The 20,225-nt window shown below is 48.6% G+C and overlaps 1 protein-coding gene across 1 annotated transcript; it reads right to left on the bottom strand.

Moving 5' to 3' along the window:
- Positions 1-873: 873 nt before the first annotated feature.
- On the bottom strand, positions 874-19,249 carry PPP1R14B (protein phosphatase 1 regulatory inhibitor subunit 14B). Its single transcript, XM_077287591.1, has 4 exons — positions 18,605-19,249; positions 2,705-2,788; positions 2,591-2,623; positions 874-1,121 (listed from the first exon to the last, which is right to left on the bottom strand). Exons 1-4 carry the CDS (start codon positions 18,806-18,808, stop codon positions 1,053-1,055), a joined length of 390 nt encoding a protein of 129 aa, XP_077143706.1. The 5' UTR covers positions 18,809-19,249; the 3' UTR covers positions 874-1,052.
- Between the last annotated feature and the right edge of the window lie 976 nt (positions 19,250-20,225).

Genomic DNA, 20,225 nt, shown 5'->3' with positions numbered 1-20,225 from the left:
CATGTTCCCTGCCTTTCCCGGTAAAGTGCTGTTCCTATCATGGCACATTAGTCCACCATATAGATATCTCTTGTGATTCTGGGTCTTAGTGACTACTTAACATGTTTGGGTTTGTTTTTTTTTTGCAGCTACAGGACCCTTTTTATCATTTTTTTGATGCAGGTTACTTTAGATGGAAATGAGAAAATACTGTGATACTATAGTCACTTCACATTACAGAAAATTACCTTAAAGAGTTTGTTCACTAAGTTACCATTGATGACCTATCCTTAGGATAGGTCATCATTGTCTGTTCAATTGGGGTCCCACACCAGGCACCCCTACCGATCAGCTGTTCTCTGCTGGCGGTGATACCTTGAATTGCGGAGGTGCTCCGTCTTCTGATAGGGGCCGCGGCTGGGTACTGCACATTCACCTATTCATTTGACTAAACGGTGCCCAGCTGCGGCCACTATCTGAGAAGACAGCAGCTCCGCAATTCAGCAGTTCCGGCTGCTGACATGGAGAACAGCTGATGGACATGGGTGTCAGACCCCAACCGATCAGACATTGATGACCTAAGGATAGGTCAATGATAAAGTAGTGGACAGCCTTGTTAAAGTGGCATGCCTGTTTGATGCACTTTTCTTCACTTTTATGCTCCAAAAACGCACTAATAATGTGCCGTCTAGTCAACGCTTGAGTAACCGTATCACCCTTTATGGTTGCAATGCATCATTTTCGGCACGTCTCCTGGGCACAGTCACCAGGCAATCAGTCTCTTGAGAGAGAGGAGGCAGAAAAGATCAGGTTTGTTGTGAAGATGAATTACTAGTGAGAGGTAGACCGGTCATAATAAATACGGAGCAGGCAGATCGGACACAGTCTTAGAACACTTAATTACAGTTTTATTTAGTTAAAAAAAAGATTTCTACAAAATAGTCATATAAAAAAACGGCTCCCCTGCACCCCATCCCCTACCCACACCCTGAGTGCAGGGGCAGCCTGTGACCCTGCGATTCTGCACTTCTACCATGACGATAGGGAGGTGCCATGTTCCATCAGTGCATCCATCACTTCTTCTGGGGAGTACTCAGCTTCTGCATTCCCTGTATCTTCTCCAGTAATCCAGAAATAAAGGCCTGTATGATGACACACTGGAATTAGTATGATCTTCCATTACATGCAAATCACCGATTGGTTTTGGAAAAAAAAAAAAATCCATGACACACCGCTTAGGGTCAGTAGACTTTTTTTTGGGGGGGGGGGGGGGGTGAGAGGGGGGTTTGATATATTGGCACTATAGAGTATTGCCCAACATAAGCTTCTGACGTGCCACCCTACAGTCATTGACTCCCACTGTAAATAGCAGATATTGCATGGTAATTGTTTTATTCTGCGTCTCTGAGTCAGAAACTGTAGTAGACTGCATCTTCCCATACAGTGAAATAAAAAAATATATATACACATTTACTGGGGCACACATGAGTATATATCGGATATGCCTAGAAAAAATGGGGTGTGAAAAGCACCTCTGTGGGATATCCATATATTTAAATGTGCTCTTTGTGCCTACAGGGCTCCATCAAAATAATGCCGAAATTTGGCAGACAAAAATCATTGGCTTTACCATTCTCTTTGGCTGGAGGCCTTTAGGGTATGTGTCCACGTTCAGGATTTGGTCAGGATTTTCCATCAGTATTTGTAAGCCAAAACCAGGAGTGGAACAATTAGAGGAAAAGTATAATAGAAACACATGCACCAATTCTGCGTTTATCACCCACTCCTGGTTTTGGCTTACAAATACTGACGTAAAATCCTGACCAAATCCTGATGCAATCCTGAATGTGGACACATACCCTTACACTTTATCAAAATTTCAGCTGGTATGTGATTTAAGGAGTAATGGTTCTCCTTGGGGAGAGTGACAAGCCAAACCTGGCCTGTCAGAGTGAGGAGACTTATCAGCCATGCCTGCTCCTCTGGGAAATTAAATATGCAAATTGTCTCTTCACAGAGGAAGAGGACTAGATCTCTCGTTCCACCTATTAGAAGCAGCGATCCTAAAAGTTAATATTGACCCTTTAACTAGCCTTGCCACATGACTTGGGATCAAAGCCAAACCAGAATTTCAATTTGCAGAAACAATGTTCCAGGGTATTGCCCCTCGTCAGTAAAAAGCATGGAGCAGGCTCAGGAGCTGCACCCACTCCACACAGGACAGACATACAAAATCCACTACCAGTTGACAAACGCTATCTCTGCTGTGGCCATTGACTGACAGCAGCAGTAAAGTGGCATAGCCATGTTGGGACATTTGTGCACCTATTCATCTCCCCTCCCCCCCCCGTGTTGCCTTGCCATCTTGGTGCCGCTGTGAAGCACAGGCTGAGCTTCAGGGGAGACCAGCATGCTCCGTACAAGAACGTGTATAAAAAAAAAAAAAAAAAGCCGTCCTATGGCTATGTGGATGGAAAAGTGTAAAAAAGTTATGACTTGGAAGACGAAGAAAAAATGTAACAAACAAAAAATGTCGGTAGGCTTTAGAGGGTAAAGAGATACCAGTTATAAATCTACCACCCAGACGTGAAGCGGAGAGACGTCCACTCACCTCAGTTGGTTTGTAACAGTCATTAAGAAGTTCCTGCAAAGAATGAAGACCGAGGTCAGACATCTGAGATGTTCCAGGACACGTCGCAGCCATCTCTACAGAACGGCCACTTACCTTCACCCTCTCACCCCTCTGTTCATCAGTTTCCATATCTAATAATTCATCCACATCAATTTCCAGTTCTGGGATTTCTTCTTCCTGTGAAAACAAGACATTTCATATATAAAACCCACAACAAGGAAGCAATGGTCTACGAGGCATATCAGGGCGACTGTCACATGTTCCGGAGGTCAAATGTAAAGAAATTCAGGACAAAGGGAGAGGAGGGGGGCTGCAAAATTCCACAGAGAAAATATAAGTCGCTCATTGCCAGCGTGAAATGCTGACATGATCACAGCTGGGCACACATGGCCTGACACTACAGCCCTGCCCGCTCATCAGGGTAACTGACACCTTGTGTACTGCTATCACGGTAGGGGCACTGGGGAAAGGCCAAAGTCTCCCATCCGGGATTAGTTGGGTATCTGTTAATCATAATATAATTCTGAAAATCCATTTTGATGAATTAGCTGCAGGGATGCAGGATTGTATAATATACAGCACCAGTACAGGAAAAATATCACTGAGGCTGAACTCAATAACGGAACGTCATAATGATCCTAAGTGTGGAAAAATCATACATCCATAATGGAAAGTAAGTGCATATGGAAAAGTATTAACTTACAAATCAATTAATGTCACTCAATTCAGCCTGGTTCACACAAACCTAAAAAACAGCTATAAAGTCTTTTTAATCATCCCAAATAAGTTTTGTAAATGTTAGGGTCAGAAAAATGATATAATGCATGATGGTATCTCTCTGATTGGCACCGATGGCAGTCCTGGCAAATTCCGCGCTCATTCAAACCCAACGTTATAATCCGTTTTCTCATTATAATAACGTTCCTCAAACATTTCTCTAGCATATATGTACGAGATAAGGAAATGAATTGTCAGGCCGAGGACTGATGTGTATGACAATCTCTACAAAAAATGGCACCATATAAGTGCTATGAATATATGTGCTTATACAGAAGTAGGCAAACTAAACGTACATGTAAGGAGGTGAAGCACAAGAAGAGTTCGGGGGCGGTTACCTTCTCGGCTGTAAACAAGCGACCTTAAATCTTCAAAGATATACCAGATAAAACACAACTTTTAATAAATATCCTTAAAACCATGAAAAACAACCACAATTACACACAACAAACAACCGTGCTCCCTAACATCAGCCCTATTGCAGCCCCTGATAAAAACTACCTAACAGCGGAGGTTGGCACCCTAGATTATTTCGAGATTGGCGCCCCCCGCTCCTCGTAGTCTGTCCCTAAATCTCCTGTTATAGTCTAGGCTGATGTGCCATTAGTACTATCAATCATACAACATGAAAATAGGGATAGGACAAGGCCAATATGGCTATAACTTAGTCACAAGAGGACTCCATGAAGCATCCATATATCTTTAGCCTCCTGAAGATCCTGAATAGGTGAAACACGTAGAGGCGTTATGACATCATGAAACTTAAGTATCTTTCCTTACTAGCTGCTATACCTTATCAATTTTGGGTGTGCTTTGGTGGACCAATTTTGTTGATATCTTATGTTTGTTGATCTGGTCACCATTGCTGTATAATTATTTTCCTGCCTCATTAGCTATTAATAGAGTCCGTAAGGGACAGCCGCCGTGGAGTGGGGGCGCCTATTCCGCTGTACAGTAGGGTGCCAACCCCCACAGTTAGGTAGGCTTTGAGTAAGCAGGGAGCAGCCTAGTGAGGTATTTTATGTTCACTTTGCACAATTTTCTGCACTGTTTTGCACTTTTTTGCCTATGTCTCCCACCCTGCTGCAGTCCTCTTGTGACTAAGTGGTTGTTTTTCATGGTTTTAAGGATATTTATTAAAAGTTGTGTTTTATCTGGTATATCTTTGAAGATTTAAGGTCGCTTGTTTACAGTCTGGATTTTCCTGACCTTTAGCTAATAATTAGTGTTTGGTTTTGTGCGGTTACCTTCTCGGCTCCATGCCTGGAACCATTGAGCTGTGCTACAGGTTCCCCAGGGGGCAGACTTAGAGACCGGGACAGGAAGGAAGCCGGGCAGAGAGAGGGAAAGGAGCGTGAGCAGCGGTCAGAGCAGCGTGAGCAGCGGTCAGAGCAGGACGCAGCTGCGCCCCGGGAAAGAGAGCGAGCTCCCGGTCAGAGGACAAATACAGGGAGATCGCCCAAAAAGACTGCATCTTGTGAGTACATGAAAGCAGACTCTGCTGTGACTGGAGAGGGGCGCCTGGACACCCGTGCGGAGACAGTGGCCCGTGCAGAGACTGACCCCTAGTACCCACGGTACCAGTGCAGAGCCCTTGATTCCTGTTGAGAGACTTAATAATAGACTGACCATCGTTTTTCCGGGATGGGCTGTGCTGGAAAAGTTAAACACTCAGAGCCCGTGTTTATCACATTAACTCCCGAAACCCCAGGCAGCGGGTTCCTACAGACTACTCAGCCCACGGACAACAGAGGGACAAGTGCTGCTGTATCTCGGTGCCTACGTTGGAGAAGACGACCCTTCAAGCAAGTCCTCAAACTGATAAGTGTTTTTCCCAAGAAATTCCGTTTTCAACTGTTATACTGTTTGACTCCCATATTTTTGTACCATTATATGGTTAATTATATTCCACTGCTTCCTCCCTGCGAGGAGAACCTGATTCCTGTTAATAAACCCCTCAACTGTTGGTCTGTATGTTCCATGGTGACACACTCAGTACCTGCATACTATTACACTTGGTGTAGTCGGCAGGATGTCACACGGTAGCACAGAAAGGGCAGAGCAAGCAGCTGGGGAAGCTCCCAGGTCTAGCATTTCCCTGGGAGCCATGTTGAATAATTTGCCAAAGTTCACTGGGAACAATGTAATGCTGTGCAGTTGGACGGAGCGTATCCGGGGAATGATGCGGATGCATCCCATGACACCAGCCCTGGAGGCAGAAATTGCATTGATGGCCCTGGAGGGGGAGGCGCGGGATTCTGTCATGCATAGGTCCCCCTGGGAGAGAGATACCCTGGACAAAGTGCTGCGCATACTTGAGGAGACGCATGGGGACCTCACTGACGTAGGGGAACTTTGCATGCGACTGTTTCACCGGATACAACGAGAGGGGGAGACCGTGACCCAATGCATGAACGCTCTACAAGAACTTCACACTGCTAACAGACAAAAGGATGGTGTAGGGGTTGGGTCAGTTGATGTGGTGCTCAGGGATCAGCTGGTGACGGGACTACGTGACGCAATGATGAAACAGGCCTTGCAAGAGAACATGTGAGTAAAGCCAGACATGACTTTCTCTGAGATTGGCAGTGAGGCGCGGGTGCGAGAACAAGAATATGGAGTGACGTGGGCTGGTGGGAAGGGTGTGGAGCGGGGAGGTAACCACACCGCAGACAATATCCCCCAGTGGGTGGAGGACCTGAGAATGGAGATTAGACAGGTCTGTGAAGAAATGGCGGCCTCCAGAAGAACTCTGGCAGAAGGACTTGGCCCTCTGGTGCGAGACAGAGAAGCTGCCCCCTGAAGGGAGGGTGAAACTACCAGGAGGAGAAGCCCTCTGACATGCTACACCTGTGGAGAACCCGGCCACATTGCCCGATGGTGTCCCCGGTGGAGCCAACCATCGAACACGAACTGGTGTCCCGCTGGAAGGGGGTCGAAGTCCAAATTGAGCCCAGCAGTCGACCAGCTGCCGTCAGGAATATTGGTCGCGCGGTCCTTGGCTACCGTGCGGGATGGAACCTATGCACAGATGCAACTTTGCCCCCCAGAAGCGAAGTCGCCCAAGTCCTGGGCCTCCCTGATGAGCTAGTTCCAACTGAGGCGGTACAGCTGACCGCAAGGCCAGAAGATCCGTGGCTGGTGACCGTCAAAGCGGAGGCAGGTCCGGACCCCAGGTTACTGCAAGAAGGGCGCCAGATACTGGAACGCATGAGGGCGGAGCTCTCAGAACTTACTCCGCAGCAGGTACCTCCGGTGGAAGCCTTATTGGGGAAATATCAGGAGGTGTTCGCCAAAGATGAAAATGACTTTGGACGTACCACAGCCATCACCCACGAGATACCCACCGGGGATGCGGCACCAATCCGGGAACAGTACCGCCAAATACCCCCACAGATGTACCAGGAGGTGAAGGGAATGCTGTCACATATGTTGAAGAAGGGAGTTATACGCGAGAGTCAGAGCCCGTGGGCTGCCCCTATAGTCTTGGTGATGAGAAACAAAGACGGGTCCTTGCGGTTCTGTGTGGACTATCGCTGGCTCAACGCTTGCACAGTGTGGAACTCGAACCCACTGCCCAAGATAGAGTCCCTGACAGCACTAGGGAATGCCAGATATTTCTCCACGTTAGACGTGGCCAGCGGCTACTGGCAGGTGCCCAAGTCTGAGCAAGACCGAGCCAAGACGGCTTTCATCCTTCTGATGGGACTGTATGAGTTCGACCGGATGCCCTTCAGCCTAGCAAACGCCCCAGGAACATTTCAGCGACTCATGGAGAGATGTCTGGGAGACCTGCACTTTGAAGCCACTTTGATTTACTTGGATGATATCATCGTCTTTGCCCCCACCTTTGATGAGCATCTGCAGAGGCCAGAGCAAGTTCTGAGTCAGCTACAGAAGTACGGCTTGAAAGTGAAACCCCAGAAATGTCACCTCTTCCATACGGAGATTGAATACTTAGGACATGTTGTCTCTGCTAAGGGGGTGAGGCCTTCCAAGGAGAAGATCGCTGTGGTACAAGAGTGGCCAACTCCAAAAACTGTGAAAGATGTGCGTGCGTTCCTGGGACTCACAGGATACTTCAGACGCTTCATAAAAGACTTTACGCGCCTTGCTAATCCACTCCAGGAGTTGTTGAGGGGAGTGCCGTCTTGCGCCAAAAACAGGAACATACAGTGGGGGAAGCATCAGGAAGAGGCATTCTTGGCATTGAAGAAGGCTTTGACGGAGGCCCCCATGCTGGCCTACGTCGACTTCACGCAGCCGTTCATCTTGCACACTGATGGGAGCCTGCAAGGCCTCGGGGCCGTACTATCGCAGATGCAGGACGGAAAAGAGCGCGTCATCGCATACGCCAGTCGGTCTTTGCATGACTCGGAAAAGAATCCAGAAAACTACAGTTCGTTTAAACTGGAGTTGTTGGCGCTGTTGCAGAATATCTGGCTGGCTCAGAAGTTCATATATGCACCGATAACAATCCGTTGGACCATCTCGAGAATGCCAAAGTTAGGAGCCCTAGAACGTTGGGTAGCCTAAATGGCCAAGTTCCAATACAGAATTTTGTATAAAAGAGGAGCTGAGAATGTTCATACGGATGCCCTCTCCCGAGTAAACTATTGCAAACCAGCACCCAGCCAGGATGAGGAACTGGAAGATGTGGAGGTTCCAGGTTTTGGAGAGACTGCCAGGACGTTGGCGGCGACGCGGGAAACTGAACAGGAAGAGGCATGTGTGAATTTGCTGGAGCAACCCCGCAATGAGTGGGTCCGAGTGCAGCAGGAGGATCCGGAGCTAGCTCAGTTGAGAAGGTGGGTCGTGTCTTAAATGCCCAATCGGCACGAGAGGAGGTCCATGTCACCTGAAGTACTGAAGATGTTACGCCAGTGGGAGAGGCTCCAGTTGCGGGATGGTATCCTGTACCGGAAGGTATTACTGCAAACAGAACCCAGTCTTGTATGGCAGACGGTGATTCCCTTATCCTTGATAGATCAGGTGGCTAAGGAAGCACATGAGAAAAAAAAACACACTTTGGGCCAGAAAAAAAATTTCCAGTGGTAAAGAGCGCCTATTTTATCATCCCCACCTAAGGAACTAAGGATTACTTGACAATTGGACCAGCACACCAAGGCTATGAGCATTGTTTAGTGATAGACCACTTTACTAAATTTGCCGTAGTGACGCCCACGCGGGACCAGACTGCCGAGTCTGCTGCTCACGCAATTTGCAAACACTTCACACAGGTGCCCAAGTGCATCCATTCTGATCAAGGGGCCCGCTTCCTCGGAAGAGTGATGGAGGAGCTGCACCAGCTGTACAAAATCGATAAGTCCTGGACCACTCCTTATCATCCACAGGGGAATGAGGCTTGTGAAAGATTTAACCACACTCTGATTCAAATGCTGAGGACACTGGAAGAGGACCAGAAGGCGAAGTGGACCGAGTTCGTCCCTGAACTGGTGTGGGCGTATAACAATCGGAAACACAGCACCACTGGATTCACCCCCTACTCTTTGTTCTTTGGCCGACCCGGGAAGGGGCTGGCAGAGCTGGAACCCACGGACGGGGGTGTACTCCTGGGTTCAAGAACATCGTCGTCGGCTGCGGACAATTCAACGTCTAGTGCAGAATCGGCTGCAAGAATTGGAGCATCCCCAGGTAGCTCCTCAAAAGGAGACAGCCCTGTGGCCTGGAGACCGAGTCTTAGTGAGGGAAAAGCACCCACACAACAAACTAGAGTACCGGTGGGAGAAAAGGCCGTACCGAGTGAAGCGGTGGCTCGGCAACAGGGGTCCCGTTTATGAGGTCCAGCCCAAAACGGAAGAGGAGACTCCCACCCGCACACTGCACGAGAATATGTTGCGTCCATGTTTGTCTCGAGATCCCGAATCAGTCCAATTGGCTCCAGTGCCCCCACCGGCTGCGCCAGTGATCAGTGTTAATGTGGAAGACTCCAATCTCTCCCAGGGAACCCAGAAACCGAGCTGGTGACTGAAACTACCAACGTATCAGAGGAAACCTCGACTCCTCCCACAGCAGTTGACACCACCGCCCCTGTTGATTTGAGACTCTCTGAACGTTCAACGGCTGGTGTACCCCCCGTTCGCTACAATCAGGACGAGTTCACTTGGCAGCAGATTGTGCAAGGAGTGGAAGATTACCAACAGGAACTCCTGAAAATCTCGCCCGTGGAATGGCGAGCAGAAAGAGGGGGGGAATGTAAGGAGGTGAAGCACAAGAAGAGTTCGGGGGCGGTTACCATCTCGGCTCCATAACTGGAACCATTGAGCTGTGCTACAGGTTCTCCAGGGGGCAGACTTAGAGACCGGGACAGGAAGGAAGCCGGGCAGAGAGCGGGAAAGCATGAGCAGAGGTCAGAGCAGGAAGCAGCTGCGCCCCGGGAAAGAGAGAGCTCCCGGTCAGAGAACAAATACAGGGAGATCGCCCAAAAAGACTGCATCTTGTGAGTACATGAAAGCAGACTCTGTTGTGACTGGAGAGGAGCGCCTTGACACCCATGCAGGGAGAGTGGCCCGTGCAGAGACTGTGACCCCTGATACCCAGGATACCAGTGCAGAGCCCTTGATTCCTGTTGAGAGACTTAATAATAGACTGACCATCGTTTTTCCGGGATAGGCTGTGCTGTAAAAGCTAAAGACTTAAAGCCGGTGTATATCACATTAACTCCCGAAACCCCAGGCAGCGGGTTCCTACAGACTACTCAGCCCACGGACAACAGAGGGACAAGTGCTGCTGTATCTCGGCGCCTACATTGGAGAAGACGACCCTTCAAGCAAGTCCTCATCAGACTGATAAGTGTTTTTCCCAAGAAATTCCGTTTTCAACTGTTATACTGTTTGACTCCCATATTTTTGCACTGTTATATTGTTAGTTATATTCCACTGCTTCCTCCCTGCGAGGAGAACCTGATTCCTGTTAATAAACCCCTCAACTGTTGGTCTGTCTGTTCTGTGGTGACACACTCAGTACCTGCATACTATTACATACAGTTAAAGGGTTTGTCCAGTGGAAGCAAGTTTATCGCTGGGACCCGCATCGATCAGCATTATAATGGAGCGACAGTGCACGTTTGACCATTCATTCCTTCTTAGGAAGTGCTGCACAACTTCTTTAAGTGGGTGAGGAGTATAATCATATGTGCACACTTGTTTATCCCCTACAGCAGACCTCTCAAACTGCATTCCTCAAGGGCCGCAAACAGGTCATGTTTTCAGGATTTCCTTGTACTGCACAGATGATAATTTAATCACCTACACAGATAATGATTACAGCACCTTGTGCAATGCTAAGGAAATCTTGAAAACATGCATAATTTGCGGCCCTCGAGGAATGCAGTTTGAGACCCCTGTCCTACAAGTGAATGTGCTGCAGAAAATGCACTTTTGCATTGTGGGAATTTAGCCACATTGCACCAAGTCACTGGTCCCTCTGCAGAGACCAAGGCTCGACGTAACAAGTAACCTTAAGGCGTCCCTATAGCATCCGATTGTCTGTATCCCTTACTGTATCGCTCACGCCATGCCGGTCTCATAGCACACCTACGTCCAACTCGTTTGCGCAGAAGAGATGGATTATTCATTGTAGCCTGTTCCACGGTGTGAAGTGGGGATGTGAATGTGATGGCGGTGAGAGAAAGGCTCTACGCTTGTTAAAACATTTACAGCTCAAAAATGCTCAGCTAAACACATTCACAGCCAGAAAATGTGTCCTGACGAGACTTATACCCAGTGACACGCAGCGTTACAGTCATACACGAGCACTACAAACACCATGGATGACTTGGGTTACACTCCTAAGGCTCCCTGAGACATCCTGACCACACAGACCGGCACATACAGTGCCTACAAGTAGTATTCAACCCCCTGCAGATTTAGCAGGTTTACACATTTGGAATTAACTTGGCATTGTGACATTTGGACTGTAGATCAGCCTGGAAGTGTGAAATGCACTGCAGCAAAAAATAATGTTATTTCTTTGTTTATTTTTTAAAAAAAATTGTGAAAAGTCTTTTCAGAGGGTCATTTATTATTCAACCCCTCAACCCACCAGAATTCTGTTTGGTTCCCCTAAAGTATTAAGAAGTAGTTCAGGCACAAAGAACAATGAGCTTCACATGTTTGGATTAATTATCTTTTTTTCCAGCCTTTTCTGACTATTTAAGACCCTCCCCAAACTTGTGAACAGCACTCATACATGGTCAACATGGGAAAGACAAAGGAGCATTCCAAGGCCATCAGAGACAAGATCGTGGAGGGTCACAAGGCTGGCAAGGGGTACAAAACCCTTTCAAAGGAGTTGGGCCTACCTGTCTCCACTGTTGGGAGCATCATCCGGAAGTGGAAGGCTTATGGAACTACTGTTAGCCTTCCATGGCCTGGACAGCCTTTGAAAGTTTCCTCCCGTGCCGAGGCCAGGCTTGTCCGAAGAGTCAAGGCTAACCCAAGGACAACAAGGAAGGAGCTCCGGGAAGATCTCATGGCAGTGGGGACATTGGTTTCAGTCAATACCATAAGTAACGTACTCCACCGCAATGGTCTCCATTCCAGACGAGCCCGTAAGGTACCTTTACTTTCAAAGCGTCATGTCAAGGCTCGTCTACAGTTTGCTCATGATCACTTGGAGGACTCTGAGACTGACTGGTTCAAGGTTCTCTGGTCTGATGAGACCAAGATCGAGATCTTTGGTGCCAACCACACACGTGACGTTTGGAGACTGGATGGCACTGCATACGACCCCAAGAATACCATCCCTACAGTCAAGCATGGTGGTGGCAGCATCATGCTGTGGGGCTGTTTCTCAGCCAAGGGGCCTGGCCATCTGGTCCGCATCCATGGGAAGATGGATAGCACGGCCTACCTGGAGATTTTGGCCAAGAATCTCCGCTCCTCCATCAAGGATCTTAAGATGGGTCGTCATTTCATCTTCCAACAAGACAACGACCCAAAGCACACAGCCAAGAAAACCAAGGCCTGGTTCAAGAGGCAAAAAATCAAGGTGTTGCAGTGGCCTAGTCAGTCTCCTGACCTTAACCCAATTGAAAACTTGTGGAAGGAGCTCAAGATTAAAGTCCACATGAGACACCCAAAGAACCTAGATAACTTGGAGAAGATCTGCATGGAGGAGTGGGCCAAGATAACTCCAGAGACCTGTGCCGGCCTGATCAGGTCTTATAAAAGACGATTATTAGCTGTAATTGCAAACAAAGGTTATTCCACAAAATATTAAACCTAGGGGTTGAATAATAATTGACCCACACTTTTATGTTTAAAATTTATAAAAATTTAACTGAGCAACAAAACTTTTTGGTTTGTAAGATTTATGCATCTGTTAATAAATCCTGCTCTTGTTTGAAGTTTGAAGGCTCTAACTTATTTGCATCTTATTAAACCTGCTAAATCTGCAGGGGGTTGAATACTACTTTTAGGCACTGTATAGCGTATATGCCGCTAGTAGTCATAGTCAGGGCTGCACTAAGTGTACAACCGACCAATCTTCCGATGTTGGAGATCATGCCTGCAACCAGACACATCACGTGCAGGAAATCTGTCCGGTCTATGGAACAATTAACTATCTTCCACGCTTATGCAATTTTCAATTCCCATTTACAGTGGTCTGTATACTGCACACAAAGGATAAAAAAAATTCTTAAAAGGACACAAAAGTGAGGATGTCCAAAATGGAAGACCCTCCTATAATGCAGCGCGAGTAGTTGCGGGGCGGCTGCAATATGCTGAGAGCTTTTATTACATGAGTGTCATACTTCTCATGGATGTAGGAATTGAATGTAAGGGTTAACGGCTTCCTCTCTGCTGCCACTAGAGTATATGAGGTATGTGTGTATACTGTATGGATCCCCTCAGGAGGGAATGTTACCATGTACAGAGGAGCGTGGAGCACACCTACGTAATACAGAATGATCTGTTAGATAGACACACTCTGGAGACATTACCACTAATGTACTCGGTGGCCGGTCACACATCCTGCCACGTGTGTACAGCTCCTATGCAGACCGACATACAAACAAAAATCTGTGTGGCCTGATCCTACCGCCATGCAGTACTCCGAGGCCACGTTCCCACGTGCATCTGCGCCGTGCAGCAGGGATGTTGCACCGACATTTACATCACCATTGTGATGAAGGAGCAGAAGAGCTGCACATTTCACTCTGCATTGCAAAGGGTTAAATCAGTGATGCGGGGTCTTATGGACGGTGGTAATACTACAAACATAAACCCTTAGCTCGGCTGAATGGTCAGGAGTTCTCATTGGGAGAGAGGAAGGAGGACCCCACACGCACATAATGGTCGGGCTGATCTCCTGACCTGAACTCAAGTCTCATATATGCCTATGAAGTCGTGACGTTCAGGTCAGGTGACCTACCTGATATTATGGTCTGTACTCGGACGTGTGAGTTACCAAGTCTTCTAGGCTCTGGAGGACACAATGACCGCAGTTGTACAAAAAATATTTAGAATTGAGAGTCCTCAGTGGTTGATACCTTTTAATGGCTAACTGAAAAGATGGTAACACATTGCAAGCTTTCGAGACTACGCAGGTCCCTTCATCAGTTGTACAGTCATTGCTGCTTCCCCCATTGGGCACCGCTTTTCTAGGGTAGACTGGGGCTACATATTCAGCAATAAGCAATAAATTACTTGGCACTCAGAATTTTTTGCATGATAAGAGGTGAACAATTCGTTTATTTGGTGCATCCAGTTCAAATTTTAAAAGTTTTCGGTCTAATCACAAGACCTTCATCAGAAATCGTTTTTGAATACTGGAAGACACAAAGACTATGTACGGGCCCACAAAGGTGCCGGCGTCGGACGGGGTCCGGAAAGAGAGAGCGCCTGGGAGTCCAGAGGTGCGGGGAATGAGCGCTAAGGAGAGGCGAGATACTCGCAGGAGCGGTAGCGCTGAAACCTCGGAGCGCACGGCGCCGTGCTGCAGGGGTGGCGTTGCTCCAGGGACTGTCCCAGGCGCTCTCTCTTTCCGGACCCCGTCCGACGCCGGCACCTTTGTGGGCCCGTACATAGTCTTTGTGTCTTCCAGTATTCAAAAACGATTTCTGATGAAGGTCTTGTGATTAGACCGAAAACGTTTAAAATTTGAACTGGATGCACCAAATAAACAAATTGTTCACCTCTTAGGAGAACTTTTTGCATGATTAGTGCCAAGTAATTTATTGCTTATATTTGACGGGTTGGATACCTAACTTGTGCACCTCCAAGAAGCCCTGAGTGCCGTGTCTACTATTGCTATACACTCACCGGCCACTTTATTAGGTACACCTGTCCAACTTCTTGTTAACACTTAATTTCTAATCAGCCAATCACATGGCGGCAACTCAGTGCATTTAGGCATGTAGACATGGTCAAGACAATCTCCTGCAGTTCAAACCGAGCATCAGTATGGGGAAGAAAGGTGATTTGAGTGCCTTTGAACGTGGCATGGTTGTTGGTGCCAGAAGGGCTGGTCTTAGTATTTCAGAAACTGCTGATCTACTGGGATTTTCACGCACAACCATCTCTAGGGTTTACAGAGAATGGTCCGAAAAAGAAAAAAAATCCAGTGAGCGGCAGTTCTGTGGGCGGAAATGCCTTGTTGATGCCAGAGGTCAGTGGAGAATGGGCAGACTGGTTCGAGCTGATAGAAAGGCAACAGTGACTCAAATCGCCACCTGTTACAACCAAGGTAGGCCTAAGAGCATCTCTGAACGCACAGTGCGTCGAACTTTGAGGCAGATGGGCTACAGCAGCAGAAGACCACACCGGGTACCACTCCTTTCAGCTAAGAACAGGAAACTGAGGCTACAATTTGTACAAGCTCATCGAAATTGGACAGTAGAAGATTGGAAAAACGTTGCTTGGTCTGATGAGTCTCGATTTCTGCTGCGACATTCGGATGGTAGGGTCAGAATTTGGCGTAAACAACATGAAAGCATGGATCCATCCTGCCTTGTATGGAGCATCTTTGGGATGTGCAGCCGACAAATCTGCGGCAACTGTGTGATGCCATCATGTCAATATGGACCAAAATCTCTGAGGAATGCTTCCAGCACCTTGTTGAATCTATGCCACGAAGAATTGAGGCAGTTTTGAAGGCAAAAGGGGGCCAACCCGTTACTAGCATGGTGTACCTAATAAAGTGGCCGGTGAGTGTATATTCAGCAATGTTAGAGTTAAATCAGGCAGCGTTTAGGCTATGTTCACACGCTGCGGATCCGCAGCGGTTTCCCATGCGTTTACAGTACAATGTAAACCTATGGGAAACGCAATCCGCAGTGCACATGCTGCGGAAAAAAAAAAAACACGCGGAAGAGCAGCGGTTTACATTCCGCAGCATGTCAATTCTTTGTGCGGAATCCGCAGCAGTTTTACACCTGCTCCATAATAGAAAACCGCAGGTGTAAAACCGCAGTGGAATCCGCACAAAAACCGAGGTAAATCCGCAGGAAAAACGGGCAGTTTTTGCCCTGCGGATTTATCAAATCCGCTGTGGAAAAATCCGCAGAGGATCATTCTACGCGTGCACATACCCTTAGAGTGATTCATGCTGTGCCCCACACCACAGTATGAAGAAATCACTGTAATTTCCACTACTCCACACTCCAGAGATGGGTGGGACACGTAGAGAACGGGCACGGATCTGACAAGGGATGAACGGAGACCCTCCCACACAGTGATACTGTACTGGATATAATGGCACCTCTGTGAGGAGCGTCTACGATCCCCTGTCGGTCCTGTATATACCACAGGCTGCCATAAGTAGCCGGCTTTATTGCTGCCATATGTAGGATTGGACAATGCCTTTATCTTAGGTCGTGTTCTATGTCCGTTTGGGGAGCATTAAACCCGAAACAAATCGTTCAGTTACAGGACGCTTTCTTTTGAATGGGCTTTTAGGTTTCCTGAATAAAAGACATCAGTTCCGTTCGCTGTTTCTTGTTTTTGACAATGGGAAGTGAGCAGATCATTTTTTTTTTTACATTAACACCTATGGGAAACGGATCAGACATTGGATTTATCATTCATTTAACAAATCAGAGTTTTTTTTCAGCAAAGGTGGTAGAGAACCTCCAGGATAAACAGTTACAAATGTTTTCAAAACAAATACCAAAGTTTCTGTTCCATGGATACATTTACATGTTGTTCTCAGTTTAGTATCGGATTGTATCCTTTTTTTTTTTACATCTGTTTTTTTCCCCTACTGGATCTGTTAACAATTAAGAATTATAGGGATAATTTAATAAAAAAAAATCATATTAGGAAAGGCTATACAAACAATTCTCTCAAGAAATATAATGCACGTGTCACTGTGTAGTGGGAAAAAAAATTCACCTAGCAAGGCTTGGCTGCCGTCTACAACCCCCTGCCAGGCAATGTATAATGGGAAAATAAATTACTTTTTTTTAATCAATATTGTAAAATAATATGACAATCCCCTGGAATAAAACTTGGAGCTGTTCAACTGGTGTAGGGGGAATGCACACTCTGATCTATGGCACATCCGCCCACAACCTACCGACTGATGGGAATCCTCCTGAATCTATCCCGGGAAGGATGAGGTCACTTCCACAGCTCGTGGTGACGATTCCAAGGAGAGCTTTGTATTAGGGAACTGCCATGTGAGCGACGCCGAGACGTCATTATAAAATCCCTGTAAGGTTTTGTGATTTCCTAATAATGTTATAATGTAGAGAGGATTATTCCCCTAATTATTCTGAGCTCGTTTCATGCCCACATGATGCCAGCCCTCCTCAATGTCTCCCGATTTATGGCAGTCACATGCGGATGACAGGTGTCACCAGCTGTTCCTAGGACTCAGGACAGCATCAGGGGGCGCTGCCAGCTCATACCAGTCCAGGCCAGAGGGCATATTCATTAGACACTGATGCCCACCCATGCTGCCAGCTCAGCGCTTCTATTGTCCTAGGTGTTGGCAGTGATAATCTCATTGACTGTGCAGCACACGATTAGCAATCTCATTACTGGGATTTGTCCACTTGCTGGCAGTGCCCTCTGTGGGCGTTGCCCTAACCTGGCAGTACCATGTGGGAGTCTGTACCCTCACTTGGCAGTGTAGCCTGTGGATGGTACATGTGCCCCTATGGATGTATGTGCTTTTACATTACAGTGCCCCCTGTAGGTGGCATTTGTGCCCTCCCTTGGCAGTGCCCCCTATTGGAATGTGTGCCCTCACCTGACAGTGCCCCTGTGGTGTCTGTGCCTTCTACTGGCAGTGCCCCCTGTGGGTGCCATGGATACCCTAGCCTGGCAGTGCCCCCTGTGGGTGGCATATATACCCTAACCTGGCAGTGCCCTCTGTTAGTGCCCTCACCCGGCAGTGCCCCCTGTGGGTGGCATATGTGCCCTCACCTGGCAGTGCATCCTGTAAGTGGTATATGTGCCCTCACCTGGCAGTGCCCCCTGTGGGAGGCATGTGTGCCCTCACCTGGCAATGTACCCTGTGGGTGGCATGTGTGCCCTCACCTGGCAGTGCCCCTGTGGGTGGCATATGAGCCCTCACCTGGCAGTGCACCCTGTGGACAGTATGTGTGCCCTCACCTGGCAGTGCCCCCATGGGTGACATGTGCCCTCACCTGGCAGTGCCCCCTTTGGGTGACGTGTGCCCTCACCTGGCAATGTACCCTGTGGGTGACATGTGCCCTCACCTGGCAGTGCCCCCTTTGGGTGACATGTGCCCTCACCTGGCTGTGCCCCTGTGGGTGACATGTGTGCCCTCACCTGGCTGTGCCCCGTGGGTGACATGTGCCCTCACCTGGCTGTGCCCCCCTGTAGGTGACATGTGTGCCCTCACCTGGCTGTGCCCCCCTGTAGGTGACATGTGTGCCCCCACCTGGCTGTGCCCCCCTGTAGGTGACATGTGTGCCCTCACCTGGCTGTGCCCCCCTGTAGGTGACATGTGTGCTCTCACCTGGCTGTGCCCCCCTGTAGGTGACATGTGTGCTCTCACCTGGCTGTGCCCCCCTGTAGGTGACGTGTGCCCTCACCTGGCTGTGCCCCTGTAGGTGACATGTGCCCTCACCTGGCTGTGCCCCCCTGTAGGTGACATGTGTGCTCTCACCTGGCTGTGCCCCCCTGTAGGTGACGTGTGCTCTCACCTGGCTGTGCCCCCTGTAGGTGACATGTGTGCCCTCACCTGGCTGTGCCCCTTGTAGGTGACATGTGCCCTCACCTGGCAGTCGTACAGCCCCACCAGCTGCTCCAGGATCCACTCCTCCAGCCGCAGCCTCTTCCTCAGCTCCTTGCGGTCGTACTTGACTGTCACTTTCCCCGGGTGTCGTCTCTCCGGCTCCTCCGCCGTCTCTCCCGGGGACTGGAAGTACACCCGGGGCGAGGTGGGATGGGGCCCCGAGCCGGGGCTGCTGAGCGCGGCCATGGGAGAAGGGACAGCTCAGGGGGACAGGAGGGGGCAAGTGACAGCCGGACAGACAAAGACAGGCAAAAAGTGACAGTCACCGGGAGAAGAGACTGCTGACAGCAGGGCGCTCACTGAGACCCCCGACACCAGTCCATACCGCGGGCAGTCAGCAGACAACGAACACTCTCTGTCACAAGTGTCTCGTCCTGCAGCTCTCACACTGAGGCGCTCTCCTCCATGCCGTGCCCTGTGCCGTCTCTGCCCACGTGGAGTCCTCCCGGCCGCTGCAGTCTCTTCCCTGCTTCCTGTCCGTCTCTTTCTCTCCTTTGTTTCTGCCCGTCTCTCCCAGTTCCTCCCTCTCCCGCCTCGTACAGAGCCGTCCCCTCCTCCTGGGCTGTCTCGGCAGTCGCAGCTGTCCCGGGCGCTCCTCGCTCCAGCTGTCCCTTTCTTGGGAGACAGTTTCCTGTGTCCTCTCACATGGCTGCAATCAGCTCACATGGGGGGAGGAGGACAGTGAGAGGCCTCAGGGCGTGGAGAGGGCTCATGTGTGATGGATCAGTCAGTGTGTGATGGATCAGTCAGTGTGTGATGGATCAGTCAGTGTGTGATCTCAGTGTATGATGTGTGATGTCAGTGTGTGATGTGTAATGTCAGTGTATGATGTGTGATGTATCAGTCAGTGTGTGATCTCAGTGTATGATGTGTGATGTATGATGTCAGTGTATGATGTGTGATGTCAGTGTATGATGTGTGATGTCAGTGTATGATGTGTGATGTCAGTGTATTATGTGTGATGTCTGTATGATGTGTGATGTATCAGTGTGAAGTCAGTGTATGATTATCAGTCAGTGTATGATGTATGGTGTGGGCAGGGCCGTATTTAGAGTTTCTGCTGCCCTAGGCACTTTTAGTGCTGCCTCCCCCTTTGGTGAGTATGACACTATCGGCAGTGACTTTGGCAAGAATCGCTGATGTGAAAGTCGCCTTTTGCAGCAGATCCGGCAGTTTTTCTGCATCTGCCGTGTAACGGATCACTTACGGCAACACTGCGTTCGGCCTCATTCATTCCCTATGGGATTTGCGGCAGTTGCCTTGATCTGGCAAATGTGGTACCATACCTCCCAACTTTTGAAGAAGGGAAGGAGGTAAAAAGTTTGTGGCGCGCGTAGTGCGCCGCGGCAAATTTTAGGCCACGCCTCTGACCACACCCATTTCACAACTAGTCACATCCATAGCCACGTCCCAACCACACCCATTTAGCACTGCTGATCACACTGTTTTACTGTTTTATATATGGCAACACAGTGCTCCATACTGTATAATGGCCACACATGATGCTCCATACTGTATAATGACCACACATGATGCTCCATACTGTATAATGGCCACACATGATGCTCCATAGTGTATAATGGCCGGCCACACATGATGTTCC

This window comes from Ranitomeya variabilis, chromosome 2, assembly GCF_051348905.1.
Source record: "Ranitomeya variabilis isolate aRanVar5 chromosome 2, aRanVar5.hap1, whole genome shotgun sequence".
NCBI classification, from domain to species: domain Eukaryota; kingdom Metazoa; phylum Chordata; class Amphibia; order Anura; family Dendrobatidae; genus Ranitomeya; species Ranitomeya variabilis.
This window is presented reverse-complemented; position numbering and strand designations above follow the sequence as displayed.